The sequence below is a fragment of the Carlito syrichta genome, unplaced genomic scaffold (assembly GCF_000164805.1).
Source record: "Carlito syrichta isolate Samal-C Ts95f unplaced genomic scaffold, Tarsius_syrichta-2.0.1 Scaffold304704, whole genome shotgun sequence".
In the NCBI taxonomy this organism is placed as follows: domain Eukaryota; kingdom Metazoa; phylum Chordata; class Mammalia; order Primates; family Tarsiidae; genus Carlito; species Carlito syrichta.
The window spans coordinates 50,717-66,249 of NW_007248800.1; the positions used below are offsets into that span (position 1 = coordinate 50,717).

A 15,533-nucleotide genomic window follows, 5' to 3' on the forward strand; every position below is an offset into this window, starting at 1 on the left:
CAGCTACTTGGAAGGCTGAGGCGGAAGGATCGCCAAAGTCCAGCAGGTCGAGACTGTGGTGGCCATGGATGCAACACTGCACACCAGACTGGGCGACAGAGACTCCTACTCAAAAAAAAAAAAAAAAAAAGTATGTCTAAAAGTCTCAATTTCCAACCAGTAAGGATACATTTTCAAGTTTAGAAAAGGAAGTGAGTATATTTACCTTATCATTTTAGATGATTGAGAGACTACAGTTTGAGATACTACAGTAATGCTTTCTGAACAGTTGAAGAAGGTGATTCAAGACAAAAAAGAGCAAGATTTAATGTCAAAAATTGATTTTTTAATGGAAAAATTTAAAACTTCTAGTTGTGAACTTAAAACTGAAATTCAATAAACAATTTTGATTGTTTCCTCCTGATCGTAAGGTTTTTATTTCATTTTTCTGTAACTATTGTTTTGCAATCACCATTTTTCTCAGGAATATAAAGCAACCCTTTTGATTCATGAGGGATTTTTCTACTTATGTTTCGAAACACAGCATTCAAATCTAAAGGTTGAAATTTTCTAGTCAACAGATGTTAGAACATTTACTTATTCTCTCTGATCCTAATTGTAAATTTATCTAAAAAGTATAGAAATGAAAATAAGATTATTTCAATAACTGAATGACTAACAATATGGTATTGTCAATACTCAACATGATGATCAATTAACAAATAAATTTGTGGTTATAGGTTGAATAATTGAGACCTAAAAATATTTGGTAAGCAGTAAATATAGTTTGGGAATTTATTCTTGAAATTAGAAACTGCTATTATGATGACTTCATCTTTTTCGAAAGACTTGAAGAAATTAATTTGCCCAAAGTGATACAATTTATTATACATGTACTGAAGTACAAACTTGAATATAGGCAATATGAGACCTCAGAGCCTGAGATACTAAACAACATACTGCTTTGTTTTCCCCACATGCAAAAATAAAAATAGAAATGCAGGCATAAGTTGCCCAGTCTGACCTGGTCACTTGCATTAGTTTTTCAGTACTACCAGCTCTCCAATAGTCAGCAAGACAGCATCTCCCAAAAGGAAGAAAGACTGGGGAATTTCTCCCAACAGGTGCAATCTCTACAAGCCCAGAATAGGAAGCTTGCAAAAACTCTGCAGCATGTGGCTGAAAAACTCTGTCGTGAACTCTATAACAAAACTGGAGGTAAGTATGTGCTGATCACTCTACTCCCAGCCTATCACGCAATATAGAACTGAATTTCTCATCAGTGTAACTGGGAGCTGTGTGTTACTTAATCAGTAATCTGGCAAACTGAATAAAGAGTTTGGACTTTAAGATCATGGCCACAGCCGGGCTCGGTGGCTCAGCCTGTAATCCCGTGCCTTTGGGAGGCTGAGGTGAGTGGATTGCCTGAGCCCGCGGGTTCGAGACCCGCCTGCGTAGCGAGACCTCATCTCTACAATAAATCAAAAAATCAGCCGGGCATGGTAGCTCATGCCTGTAATTCTGGCTACTCGGAAGGCTGAGGCGGAAGGATCGCCGGAGCCTGGAAGGTTGAGGCTGCAGTGGCGGCCACTGCACTCCAGTCTGGGTGACAGAGTGAGACTCCAACTCAAAAAAAAAAAAGATGATGGCCACTTAATGGGATCATGCTGTTCATATGCACCTGTGTTATAACACGTGAAGGAATTCTTCAAATGCAGACCTTTAAAACAACAAAAACAGTTAACCCTAGAATAACCAACATAATACCACAAGCAAATAAAATACAGAGTTAGGTCTCAATTTCCTTTGGCACATGTGTTTACAAATTCTTCCCTAAAAGAAGTTAACAAACTCATAACTATACTTCTCAAATTTTAAGACTAATACAGAGTTTGACTTAAACGTGCTGATAAACTGAATCAAACTCAAGTTTTTAAATTTGGTATAACTAGGATGAGTATAAAAAATGTGCATTTAAATAAAGATCACAGATGATGACAATGCTAATAGTTAGTAAACCACACTTTGGTAAATAGACTAGTGGATAATTCTAGGAGCATCACTTCAGCCCGTGTGTGTGTGTGTGTGTGTGTGTGTGTGTGTGTGTGTGTGTGTGTGTGTCTTACTATTATCCTGTCCTTTTTAAGTTTTATAATGATCCACTTTATTCAAGTCAGCCCTCTCTTCTGCTATTTGTTGAGAATACATAGGAAACAGCATGCACTTTCAGGTTTCCATTATTTATATATTTTTTGGGAAATCTAAAGAAGCACAAAGTCCTATAGTCATCTATAGACCCACCACTTCCCATCCTAAGCAGACACCCTGATTCATAGTTACCCAGAAAATAGTATTAATAGGCACAGTTTCACTTCTCAGGTGATTTTTCCCACATGGTTAATGATCTCACTGGTCATAATTTCCTTTTCTTATTTTATTGACAACCCAGTGTGCATACTTTTCTCTGTTGGATGCCTTATTTTAAAAAAGATAATCCATTACTTGAGAGGCTAAGCCTGGAGGATCACTTGAACCATGAGGTTCAAGACCAGCCTGGGAAACATAGCAAGATCCTATTGCCAAAATCATCATCATCATCATCATCATCTAAAAAGATAATACAGGTTTTTCTGAAACCAATAGTCTCTAGAATTTTCATTTAGTTATCCAAAAAACAAAAAATGCTTTGCAAAGAAATTGCATTTAAGTATAAAATCTACATGAAGATGTATTGATGTTTCTTATTCACATAAAAACATTCTCATATATTTTGATTAGATATTAGTTCTCAGTTTTACTCTGCTACTTTTCATTTCTTACCTTCTTCTCATTCATTATTCATCCATTAATTTATTCATCTACTCAGTTATTATTTATCTATCCATTTAGCTAGTATTACTATTATTATGTTTCTAATATTTATTGACTGTCTACTGATGCATACATACCTTACAAAGCACAGGATTTCTGGTCTTATGGACCACTTACTCTATCATGGCAGTAGCAAGAAATATATTTAAAAACATAAAACATGATGAGGCCAGACACAGTGTCTCATGCCTATAATCTCAGCACTTTGGGAGGCTGAAGCAGGGGGAATGTTTGAGGCCAGGAGTTCAAAACCAGCCTGGGCAACATAGCAAGACCCTGTCTCTACAAAAAATGTTTTAAAAAATTAACCGAGTGTAGTGACACGCACCTGTAGACCCAGCTGTTTGGAAGACTGAGGCAGGAGGATCACTTTAGCACAGGAATTCAAGGCACAGAGAACTGTGATAGTGCTTCTGCGCTGGGCGAGACCCTGTTTCAAACAAACAAATCAAAAAATGCCTTTGTCCATTTGTGATGCTGTAAAGGAATACATGAGGCTGGTTAATTTATAAAGAAAAAATTTTATTTGGTGCACAATTCTACAGGCTGTGCAAGAAGCATAGTGCCAGTATCTACTCTGGTGAGTGCCTCAGGATGTTTCGATTCATGGTGGAAGTTGAATGGAAGCTGGTGTGACACACGGCAAGAGAAGAGGCAAAAGAGAGGGGAGAGAGGTGCCAGATTCTTTTTAACAATCAGTTCTTGAGGGAACTAATAGCATGAGAATGCATTACCACAAGGACAGCACCAAGCCATTCATTAGTGATCTGTTTCCATGACCCAAGCACCTCCCATTAAGTCCCTTCTCCAACACTGGACATCAAATTTCAATGTGAGATTAGAGGGGACAAATATTCATACTTTATCAACCCACATGTCCCAGTTCATCCAAAACTTTTCTAATTTTAGTACTAAAAGTCTTATATGCGGGGAACCCTAGATGGTAGACATATAAGGCCAACAACATTTATATCACTATACCATATGCATAAATCGGTATTTTATAGCATAAGAGAGGTTAATCAATGTTATGAGAAATAAAGGTAGAAAAGGAAAGGAGGACAAGGAACTCAGGGATGGTATGTTGCTCTTTTAAATAAAGATGTCAACTTTAGTTAAGATGATTATATAGGGGCCACAAAGGCTTAAAATGTTGATGTAGTTAGATATGTAAATATATGAAGGAAGAATAAACTAGACAAGAAAACAGGAAAAAAACTAAACAGGAAATGAAAGAAGCTTAAAATGTGAATATACTAGTGAGTGAGAATATATGATACCCAGTTCTTTGTTTCTGTGATAGATCACTCATATTATAGACTCTAAGTCCATCCAAGTTGCGGAACTTGAACAATTATCATAATACTATAAGTAAGGGACTGGCAGTAGTGGGAAACTGCCAAGGGAGAAAGAGGGGTCACACCTCATCAACAAGGTTACCTGCATAATGAGCATTTGTATACTTAATCCTGAATTGTATCTTACATTAAAAAAGCTTAAAAACCAACAAAGTGAAGATATTTGCATATTCAAGAAATAATTAAAAGTTCATGTGCCTGTGGCAGAGTGGAGGAGTGAAACACTAGTAGGAGATGAGTAGAGATGACGGATAGCATTAAGGAACATTGTAAAGAATCAGGCTTCTGTTTTGAGTAAATGAGTTTTCGTTATAGGGTCTTGAGCAGAGAATATGCATGATCTGGCATGAGTTTTTAAAGGCTTACTTTACAATTATGTTGAAATTAGACTGGAAGAGAAAAGAATAGCAAGAGAGAAATCAGGTGAGAGATGGCTGTCAAGATATGTCTAGGAGAAAGAGGATGGTGCCTCAAACTAGGATATAGTCAGAGGAAATGATTGCATGATGGAATAAAATGCATTGTGTGAGAAATAAAAATTCAAAGATATCACCAGAACTTTGAGGAAAAGCAACTAGAAGCATGAAGATATGATCAAGTGAAATGGGGAAGAATTCTACAGTAATAAGGGAAAAGTTAGGAACCAGGAATGCTGTTTGAAAGTTAAATATATGAGAAAAGAAGCATGGGCTAGATATACAAACTGATTTATATTCCTTGTATTCAAAGCACAGAAGAAATAAAAGAGAAAAAGAAACAGGAATGACTATGAGAAGAAATAGATTATCAGGCATTTTTTTTTTCGCTGACACATTTTCATGTATTTATGAAACTAAATGTCCTTCCTAGGGATATTGACCTTGGTAATGTGAATATTATTGCTCTATTGATCCTGAACAGCTGTAAACATTTTTAGCACTATACCATATACATAAATTCGTATTTAATGGGTAAAGTGAGTCCACAGAAAGTGTACCTATTCAGCTTAAGAATTCATTGGTATTTATAATTTCTCAAGTTTTATATGCCATAAACAAAACATTTGAGGACAGCCCATTTTCAGCCCACACATTTATCTGGCCAAAAATGTGTATTTTCTCCATACATGCACACACACACACACACACACACACACACACACACACACACACACACCGTATATGTGTGTGTATCTCTGGAGAAATGAATTTCTTCTGACTTTTATTCATTTTTCTCCAATTGTTCACATAATAGTATATTAAATATTTAGGAAAAGTTTTGACAATAAAGTGATGTTTCTACCACTGTCTCTAGCCACTGAATATCTCTACATGTTTTACATAAGGCTCCCAGACTTTTGTCTTGCATCTTTAATATTAATTGTACCTTGCTTCCTCTTATACATTCATTGAAAATTTCACTCTTTTTTAGCTCCGGAATATCGAATACATTTATTGTTTCTGTTATATACATATTGTAAAAGATCAAAACGAAAATCCCAAAAGTCAAACCTCACTGTCTCATTCACAAAGAATAAAGGCTATGGAATCTCAAGGAAAACAAATATTTATAATTAAGATAGTCTGAAGATAAAGGGAAAATTATGGATGAGCCAAAGCTGAAACAGTTTGAAAGAGCAACAGTTAAAAAATTTCGCTTTTCATCAATTCCCAAATAAATGTGGGACTAATTTTTACACAGTGCACACAGAGGATCGCTTTGCATATGTGAAGATTGGAGGTATTTAAGAACACATGGCAGTTGAAAGAGAAATGAAGTATTAATAATATTGTGCCAAAATTTCAATTAATCGTGACTGAAATCAGAGCAGACATTACAGGGAAACAAGATTCTCCTTGCTGAACCCATATGTAGCTTCACCGTCTTTTGTGGCACAGTACTCCAAGAAGGCATGACCAGTCTAAGTTGTCATAACAACAGTGAAAAGCATTCATTGAATACTTTGTAATATGTGTAAGTTGGTGCACTCATTGCACTATGTTTTATTTATTTATTCTTTACAGCAATCCTTTTAGGTAAGCATCATTTCCATCCTTGTTCTATGTTTTAAGAAGTCCGAAACGCTCTTTATTTGTGCCTGAGTCTATCCAGGTTTGTCATATTCCTTCTGGCAAAATTCTGGGGCAAGCAGAACTGTCTGAGAGCATGCAACAGATTTTGAGCTCCACAGCACCACGGGAATGTCATAATCTGACAAGAATAACCTCCTAAGTTATATATTTATTTAAAAATTTGTTTTACCTTATAAAGTATTTTACACTTACAAGGAAATACAAACAATAATATAATACCCGTATATTGATCACTCCGATTTTAACTAGATTGTCTTTAAAATAGAGAAATCATTATGGATATGACTGATGTTCCCACCATACCACAAACCCACAGGGATTCAATTACAGGTTCCTAACTCTAAAAGACCCAAGGTTGTGTATTCACATAGTTGCTAAAATCATGACTCTTAGGGCCTAATTCCTGTATTTTCAACTACTACTCACATGATACATCTCATTCTAGGCCTGCGCACTTATTTCTCTGGCTTGAATATCCATCTTAATTTCTAATACATGGAGATTTATCATCTTAATTTCATGCTTGTCTCAATATTTTTTCTTAAGATTTTATTTATTCTTGTTTAAGGTAAGGAAAAACTCTATATCATATTGGTGTACATTGTATTTTTGAAATATTCTTTTATTATAAAAGAATTTTGAGGAAGAATATTATCGAACTTTTTATTGTTTCTTGAACACAATATGAGTTTCTGAACATATGAACAGCTTTATAAAATTAAATATTCTCCTCATGTGCTGAGTTTTATAATCAAGTGGCAAGGAAACTCCAATCACTTATTACTAGGTTCCATATTCCATGTAAACAGTTAGTGTCTCTTTTAATTGATACTGTGTACTCAGCATCAGTTATACTTCTTGGCATTTAGTAGGTGCTCAGTAAATATGTGTAGTTTTCATTGCCTGGGCAATTAATTATACAAAGGAAATAAAGTCAATTCTTTTTTTGTGATATCAAATATTATATAATTTCAAGAGAAAAAGCACGACAAACCTGGGTAGAAAGTAACTTAATTTTCTCCCCAAGGACACAGGTGCAGCCCTTGTCCAGAAAAATGGAAGTGGCATGGAGACAAATGCTACCAGTTCTATAAAGACAGTAAAAGTTGGCAAGGCTGTGAATATTTCTGCTTTGCTGAGAACTCTACCATGCTGAAGATAAGCACACAAGAAGTGCTGGTAAGATCCCGAGACTTTTCAATGTTTGAAGGATTACAAAAAAGAAATCATAAAAGAGCTAGACAGGAAAATTCTAAGGATCAAGGATATTGGTCCAAAGACTTTTCCACTTATTGCAATCAGGACTTACGTCTTATTACTTTGAATGATGTCCTGCAGTAGATAAAAGGAATTGTGTTCTCCACAAATACCCACCCTCAAAAATCGGAGAAATAGCTCTTCAAACTTCCTTCTCAATCAGGAAGCAAATGTAGAATATTTTAATGTTTTTGTTTTGGATAGAAAAACAATAGCATGAATATAATGTCAGAAAAATGAAAATAGCATTGCCTCTCTTCCATTCTAAAAAATAACAAAGCTAAATTAAGTGAAAAATATTTAATTAAATCATTACCATAATTTGCAAATATATATCTTACCTTCCAGAAGTTTACAGCCTAATATAGACTGGTCAAGGTAAATGTGAGACTAAAACTACAAATTGACATGCATTGAGTAAGTATATGCAATTGGAATACATTATTAATATTTAGTGATTATCCCCCCTTCTCTCATTTTTATTACTGGTTTTGAATTTAATTCCTCAAATGAGGTGACTAGTAATTATTTATCATTGTTTCTCTGGAATTTAACTGAAGTCTTGATGCAGAATAAGTTATCAATGCAAGGTTATTTAATTGAATTAAATGGTCATCTCACCATATCAAACTCTTAACATCATCCTAGGTACACCTTAATTTCTACCCACTTCCTGAATTCTGTGATGAAAGAAACTCTGCAATCTCTCTCATCTATTAAAATAATATTTTTTTATCCTTTGCCGATGGCTCATTTTGGCATACAGAGAGGTGATTTCTATGACTAAGGCAATGTCCCCTGGCATAAACCTTTCTTATACCCTTTGTTTCTTCTGCCTCCAGCACATACTGAGGACTCAGGTATAATTGAGCTATATTATATGAAATTATAGTACATTTTGTTATGAAAGCCATATAATTGTTTTCTGTCTTGAACTTTATATATTTATATAAATTTAAATAATTTTTGTGTGATTTATTTTTCAGAACTTTGAATTTGAAGGGTCCCCTAGCTAATTAAAATCAATAGTTTCAGCTACAGTTATTTTCACATGTCTACTCTATAACTATTGCCTGGTAATAGTTTGATTTATATTTTCAATAATCTCTCATTAAATCAATAGATTTCATTAATTATCTGAGGTGTTGAGGAAATAACAATAAAAAAGTGTATGTCCTTGAGGAATTCATATACAATGAAAAATAAAGACATAAAAATAGATAATTATAATACAATTTTTAGGTAATTTATATGTTAAAGACAGTGCAGAGTAAGACTAGAGAGAAGTATGTAAATACCTTTTAATGGGAATATATGTTCAATATGGATATTAGAAGAGGGATCATTATGTATATGATTATATATGTGTGTACATATATATTTGTATATACAAATTAAAAAATTTCTCTTCCTACTGCCATAAATCATCCTTACAAATTCTTCTTTTACTTTTTTTTCTTTTCCCAGGCATTTGTAAAGGTTACTATCTCATTTTTGCACTTTTCCCTCCAGTATTCTTCACTTGCTCAGAATCACTTCATATCTTTATGTAATCCTTTCTCCCATATTTTTATGTCAATCTTAGCATTTAATTATTTGCTTTAAAAATAATGGGTTATGTATAAATCTTGATTGATGTGATTTCTGGTTTCAGAATATTGATAAATAATTTCATATTTACTAAGATAAAATAAGTTATTTAACCTGGACACATTTCCAACAGACCTCAGACAGATGCCATTTTACTTAAGTGTACCATTATCTGGGTGAGGCAGGACTCATGTACTTGTATAAAATGTGCTGGCTGCCCCATACTTCTCTGTATGTATATGTAATATCACCTTTCAAGCTAAAGATTTTTCTTGTGTGCCTTTTACAGGAGTTTGCCATGCCTCAGAGCTACTCTGAGTTTTTCTACTCTTATTGGACAGGGCTCTCCCGCAGTGGCAATGACAAGACTTGGCTGTGGATGGATGGATCCCCTTACTCCTTTGAACTGTAAGCCCTCAGAACATTTTATGCAAAAGGCATTTAATAAAGAGATTTTGCTTGAGTGATAGAGATCAACAATTTCGTTCAGTAAGCATTAGCCAAACTACTGTGTTGTACTGAATACTGTGTTTGCAGGAGGATGTCCAAAGATGTTTGAATCACAGTGTTTACTCTTGAACAGCTTATACACCAGTGAAAGAGACAGATATATAGTGTTAGTAAAATATCAAGGACAGTTCTCTTGCCACTTTCAGAAATGTGTGTCTGGGATCCGCTGTGAATGAGAGAAGGAAAAGAGAGAGAGAGAGAGAGAGAATAGATGTTTTATGGATGAGTAAACTGAGAGAGTGAGAGAGAGAGAGAGAGAGAGAGAGAGAGAGAGAAAGAGAGAGAGAGAATAGACAGATGTTTTATGGATGAGTAAACTGAAGCCCAGGAGTCCAGGCTGTAATGGTGGTGGTTGTCTAAATTCACACAACTTGTCAATACCCAGATATAGGATAAAATCTCTGATCTCTGGGTTTTCTGTGAGTGAAATAGGGAGAACATCTTTAAAAATATCTCTGAGAATACACTTGCTAACAATATAGCCAGTAACATTATAAAACACTAGCTTTATTTTTGGAGTGGGCATTTAGATTGGAGTACGTGTGGTATTCCTTGAAATAGAAAAATACATTACATGTAAAGACTCCTATGTACTTTCCGGTACTTAAGATTTCATTTTAGAGATAAACTGTGATTAAATTAACATTTTCCCTCGTTTTTAAGGTTTGATATTATAATAGACGTCACCACCCCAAGAAGCAGGGACTGTGTGACGATTCTCAACGGAAAGGCTTTCTCAAAGGACTGCCGAGAGTTGAGGCGGTGTGCCTGTGAAAGGAGGGCAGCAATCGTGAATCCAGAAAGCCTCCTTTCCTCCCTGAACCATTTGGTGGAGGTGATCCACTCTCCAGTTTCAACTACCAATAACAAAGCTGAGACACGTGAGGCCAATGCAAGAGGTATTTGAGACACTGGCAGTTGGAAAATAATCAGGAAAGACTATCTCTCTGCCTAGTAAAAAAAAGAAGATGGGTTTTCTTGATTCCTGTTCCGAATCACCAGCATTTCTGAGCTTGGGCCATGTGCATCTTTACCAGTCACAAGAAGTCCTATTTACATACCACCAACCGGCCCCAGAAATGAATAATGTTATAATCTATCTTTTCGAAGTGGAGATAACTTTCTAGTTTTCTTTCTTCTCAGCATCTAATATCACATCTTCCAGTTTCATTGTCTTTCTTATACTCAGGGAAGTGAGAAACTTTTTGAAATAGACAAAATAAATGGAAGTAACATCCTTTGCCCCAACGATCAAATAGTCCATGAAAAATGAGCAGTTTCTCTAGTAATCAGGAGAAATCATTCCCAAGATCATGCAACCAAATGCACAAGGAATTCTTTTTGTTTGTTTCCGTTTATACTATTCCCTTTCCAATGTCTCAATAAAGACCCCATTTATTTTGTCTATGGCCTGCTTCCCAACTGGAATGTCTCTAGTTATGAGAATCACAATGTTTTATACCTCCCTGTGTCCACTGAGATTCCAATAATTGTCTGCTTTCCATTGGAATTTATCTCAGCAAAGAAATAGTCTCAACTCAGCTTTATATTAGAATTGCTATCCCTGATACTCCCTTCAGAAAAATTGAAGACCAGAGAAAAATGTCAGTCTCTGTATGTACACCTGTAATAGCCTGGTTTGGGTTTCTATTTTCTTTTTTTTTTTTTTTGAGTTAGAGTTTCACTCTGTCGCCCAGGCTGGAGTGCAGTGGCACGCTCACAGTCACCCCAGTGTTGACCTGTTGGGCTTTCCAAGAAGCCGAAACAACAGGCAGTGAGCTACCATGCTTGGCTAATTTTGTATTTATTGTAGAGATGAGGGCTCACCAAGTTGCCTGGGCTGGTCTCGAACCCACAGGCTCAGGCAATCCACTCACCTCGTCCTCCCAAAGTGCTGGGATTACAGGTTGAGCCACCGAGACCGGCTTTGGTTCCTATTTTCTTACATTTGATCCATATTTATACCTTACAGGTACTGAATATTTAATAATAATAATAAGTGTAAAAACTGTGAAGTGTGTGAATTTGGAACAGATTTGGGATTTGGGGAAAATTCGGTATGGAAATGCTTTTCAAAATATGATAGCAATCATTGAATTGATTGTGGCTTACTGAGAGTTTTTGGGGACTCTACAAGAATATTGATTATGTGATTATTTGGGAAGAATAAGTCTTTGAAATATATGTTACTTTCAAGAGGATGATTTTAACACTTTCATAAAATGAACTATTTTGAGGAAGGCTTATGGCATCAATGCGTGGTTGATGAGTAAATTGAATTGCAGCTGGACACATGATTTCCAGTCAGGTCATGAAAAATGAAAGAGAGATAGTTACATCTGCCTAATTGGCTTCTTGGTGAGGCACTTCTTTCTCAAGATGACTACATACACAAATATAACAGGGATTATTGCAAGTAACAACTTCATAACCATTGGTGTTACTGGTTTATAGATAAATCAATTTTAGGGTTTCAACACTAGAAAGGTTAATATGCCAAAAGTCTTTGTTTTTCAACAGAAGAAACTGAGTTGCCTCAGTTTTATTGTTAGTAAACATCTATCTCACACTGAAATGACATAAAGTATCAATCATATAAGAAAAAGAACACTTGTGTTCATTTTCATAAGACTTCATTTCATAAGGTTGGCGCTTAACAAAGAGTAGTTGCAGGTTCTTCCTCAAGAAATTTCCTTTCAGTTTTCTGTTGATTAGTTAAAAAATGTCTTAGCCTCTGAACAAATTCTGTCGATTTATTGTGTCATGCAGAGAGAACTGCATTTGTGGTTCAAACATGTGGGTTTTAGATCTCTTATTCTGACTTACTTATTGGGCAAGTCACTTTTCTTCACAGAGTTTATTTCATCAAGTATGAAGTGGAGATATTTACAATTTCTTCATAATGTTACTGTAAGTTGAAATCAAGTAAATGTGAAATGAGTTTCATAATCTGAATTTCAATATAAACTGTAAGGAGAATCAAGAAAATATTGAAAAAAGGATTTAGTGATTCATTTGAAATATAAGGAAATACAAATGTGCATAAACAAACTTTTTTGGAGATCTGTATTTGTGAACTAATTGTAGGGGAGTGCCGACATTGGGGAGCTAAGGATATTACTACTGAATATCTTCTATGATGAGTGCAATGCTTTGGTTTCTTTTCAGATCACATATATTGTAAATTGTTTACCTTTTACTATGTATGTCGAGTGTAGATGTTCCATTAAAGTAGTTAATATGCTATGTACACAACAACAAATGAGGATTAAGCCTGTGGTTAAACAATTGTTATTTAAGCCTTGCTGCTGCAAAAAGAAAATGTGGTTAATAAAAGAAATCCAAATGACTTTGTAAAATAGAGATATGGCGCTCATTTAAGTCTTGACTCCTAGAATACTGTGTAGCTGCAGTCTAATCCAGAGACTGCTGACATTTAAATGTCATTGCTTTGAACAGTCTAGCTGCCCGGAGAGTGAATGTTGAATGCTGTTCCCACTCCGAATCTGACACCTAAGGGAAGGTGTCACTTCAGATGGTGAGGAGAAAAAAAATAGCATATGTTTATTTGATATACTTTCTTTTTTTGAGCTTATTCCTCTTCATCTTTGTTCTCAATTCTCTTTTCAGTATAACAAATATCATAATACTGATCACAGTATGAAGAAACATTTCCAAACAAAAAAAGCATGACATAACATTACCTTCACACACTTTTTTTTTCAATTTTAAGAAAAGGAATTAATCATAAAATTAAATTCTAAAATCTGATTTGCTGAGAACAACATTCAGTTGAGAAACAGAGAGGAGAACAATATAACTTTGTTTTACAGCACGAGAAGACTTTTTCTCTTCTACCTCTTGTTTGTGTAGGTAGCTCTGAAGAAAGTGCAGAGAAAGTTAGACAAGGAGTAGGGCCTTTCCTGGTAGAGTCGAGTTCCCCAGGGCACACAATGAGCTATTTCTTTTCCTGAGGATATTGAACCAGCTCTCAGGATTTATCAACAGGAAACAGGTCATGAGTTCCCTAACAGCAGGAAGTGTGAGGAGGTTAATGGGGAACTTTTATTTTGGGGATGCAAGCAGAGTATGAACTAAGCAGAAGAGTCTAGTAAATTGTCTCAGAGCCAACCTTATATTTGGGAGTCAAATCCTCTTTAGAGGGATTCTTGTAGTTTTTGAAGACTACAAACAGCGGCATAATCTGATTTAAAATGAGGCATGACTTTTGTACAAGGTTCATTGTATTAATAGATTTTTAGACTCTAATAATAATATGTTATTATTCTATCGATATTATTTGAATGTTTTTCTTTTTACACATTTAATGTAATTTAACCATATGATGTAATAAAGCCTCTTAACATTTGTAAGAGTTGTTTTTTCCCCCTCTTCTCTTTTTCATTTTTTAAAACTAACTTGAAACTTAATGAAATTGATCAAAGATACCGGATTCATTATTGATAAAACTGGGATATGAAACTGGTTTTTCCAATGATTACTGTTTTTAAAAAGCCTTGGTACCATCAACCAAAAGCAATTTGATGCAGAGAAGAATCTCCCGCCTATAATATTTGTGTGGAAAGCAGTAATGCTGCTGAGGAAATCTGTAGGAGCTTCTGTAGGCTGCACTGCTGATAAAATTCTAATTTGTAAATACTACATATTATACTGGCAGGATGACATCAGCTAAAGGATGTTTGCCTCTTGTTTCATTGTACTTTTTCTATAATAATTATAAATGCTTCCTATCCTTTCTCTAAACATAGCTCCAAGACAATATTTTGAGGAATCTTGAAGACAAACAGTCTTTACTTTTGTAAAAGCTGCTATTGTTTCTCTTTTATTCCAGGTTATTATATTCAGCTGCTGGCTGTCAGTTGTGAAAACTAAAGACAGGAGGGAATTTATACTGTGTTTTCCCTGCTATCCTCCTTTTCCAGGTTCAGCAGAAAACTAGAGGAAAGTCTCTTTTATTTAAACTCCCACCATTTAAACTCCATGTCGAGGGTAAATAAAAGCAAAACATGCTCTTTCAAATCTTAAGGCCCTTACCTAAGGTAAAGGGACCTTTTGGTAAAAAGACTTTTAGTTTTATTTAAATGATTTCCACTGTTTCAGTGCATTAGGGTTTATTTTTACTTATTTAGGTGACGCCTTCATTCTTAGGAAGATGATAACGTAATATATCTCAGCTACTCCTTTTGAGAAATGAAGGATTAAATAAAATGTTAAATTTAGTAAATATCAGTTGAGAACTTACTATGTGGTAAGGTGGGGTTCTAGAGATGTGAGTAGTAAAAAGTAATATAATAATAATTATGGAAACTTTTCTTCCTATAGCTCACAAGTTACTTTGAAATTAACTGTCTCCTGGGAACAAGATAGGCTCTTCAAGGAGCCTGCAGACTTAGGGAAGTGGTTGTCTACAGATTTATTTGAGGAGGATTCATAACTTTAAAACAGATATTCTCTTCATAGAGTGGCTGATCTGTTACCCATACTTTAATAATCAATATTCCTGCAGCATGGGCAGGAAAAGGTATCATTTTTAGCTGGAATACACAGATAAATTTGATGCTTAGAAATGACTGATAGCCGTGCTCAGTGGCTCAGCCTGTAATCCTACGCTTTGGGAGGCTGAGGTGAGTGGATTGCCTGAGCCCGCGGGTTCGAGATCTGCCTGGGCAACTTGGCGAGACCTCATCTCTACAATAAAAATAAAAAATTAGCTGGCCGTGGTTGCGTGTAGTTCCCGCTACTCGGAAGGCTGAGGCGGAAGGATCACCGGAGCCCAGTAGGTCGAGGCTGCGGTGGCCGGGAGTGTCCACTGCCCTCCAGTATGGGCGACAGAGTGAAACTCTGACTCAAAAAAAAAAAAAAAAAAAAAAGAAAT

At 35.4% G+C, this 15,533-nt stretch overlaps 1 protein-coding gene across 1 annotated transcript in view; it reads left to right on the forward strand.

The window, feature by feature from the left end:
• LOC103263018 (C-type lectin domain family 1 member A) overlaps positions 1-15,533 on the forward strand; it is a 71,931-nt gene that overhangs the window by 11,196 nt on the left and 45,202 nt on the right. Inside the window, 6 exon segments of the mRNA XM_021713734.1 lie at positions 1,021-1,197; positions 7,308-7,459; positions 9,417-9,535; positions 10,301-10,443; positions 10,446-10,472; positions 11,610-11,694. Coding sequence (XP_021569409.1) covers positions 1,021-1,197; positions 7,308-7,459; positions 9,417-9,535; positions 10,301-10,443; positions 10,446-10,472; positions 11,610-11,694 — 703 coding nt within the window.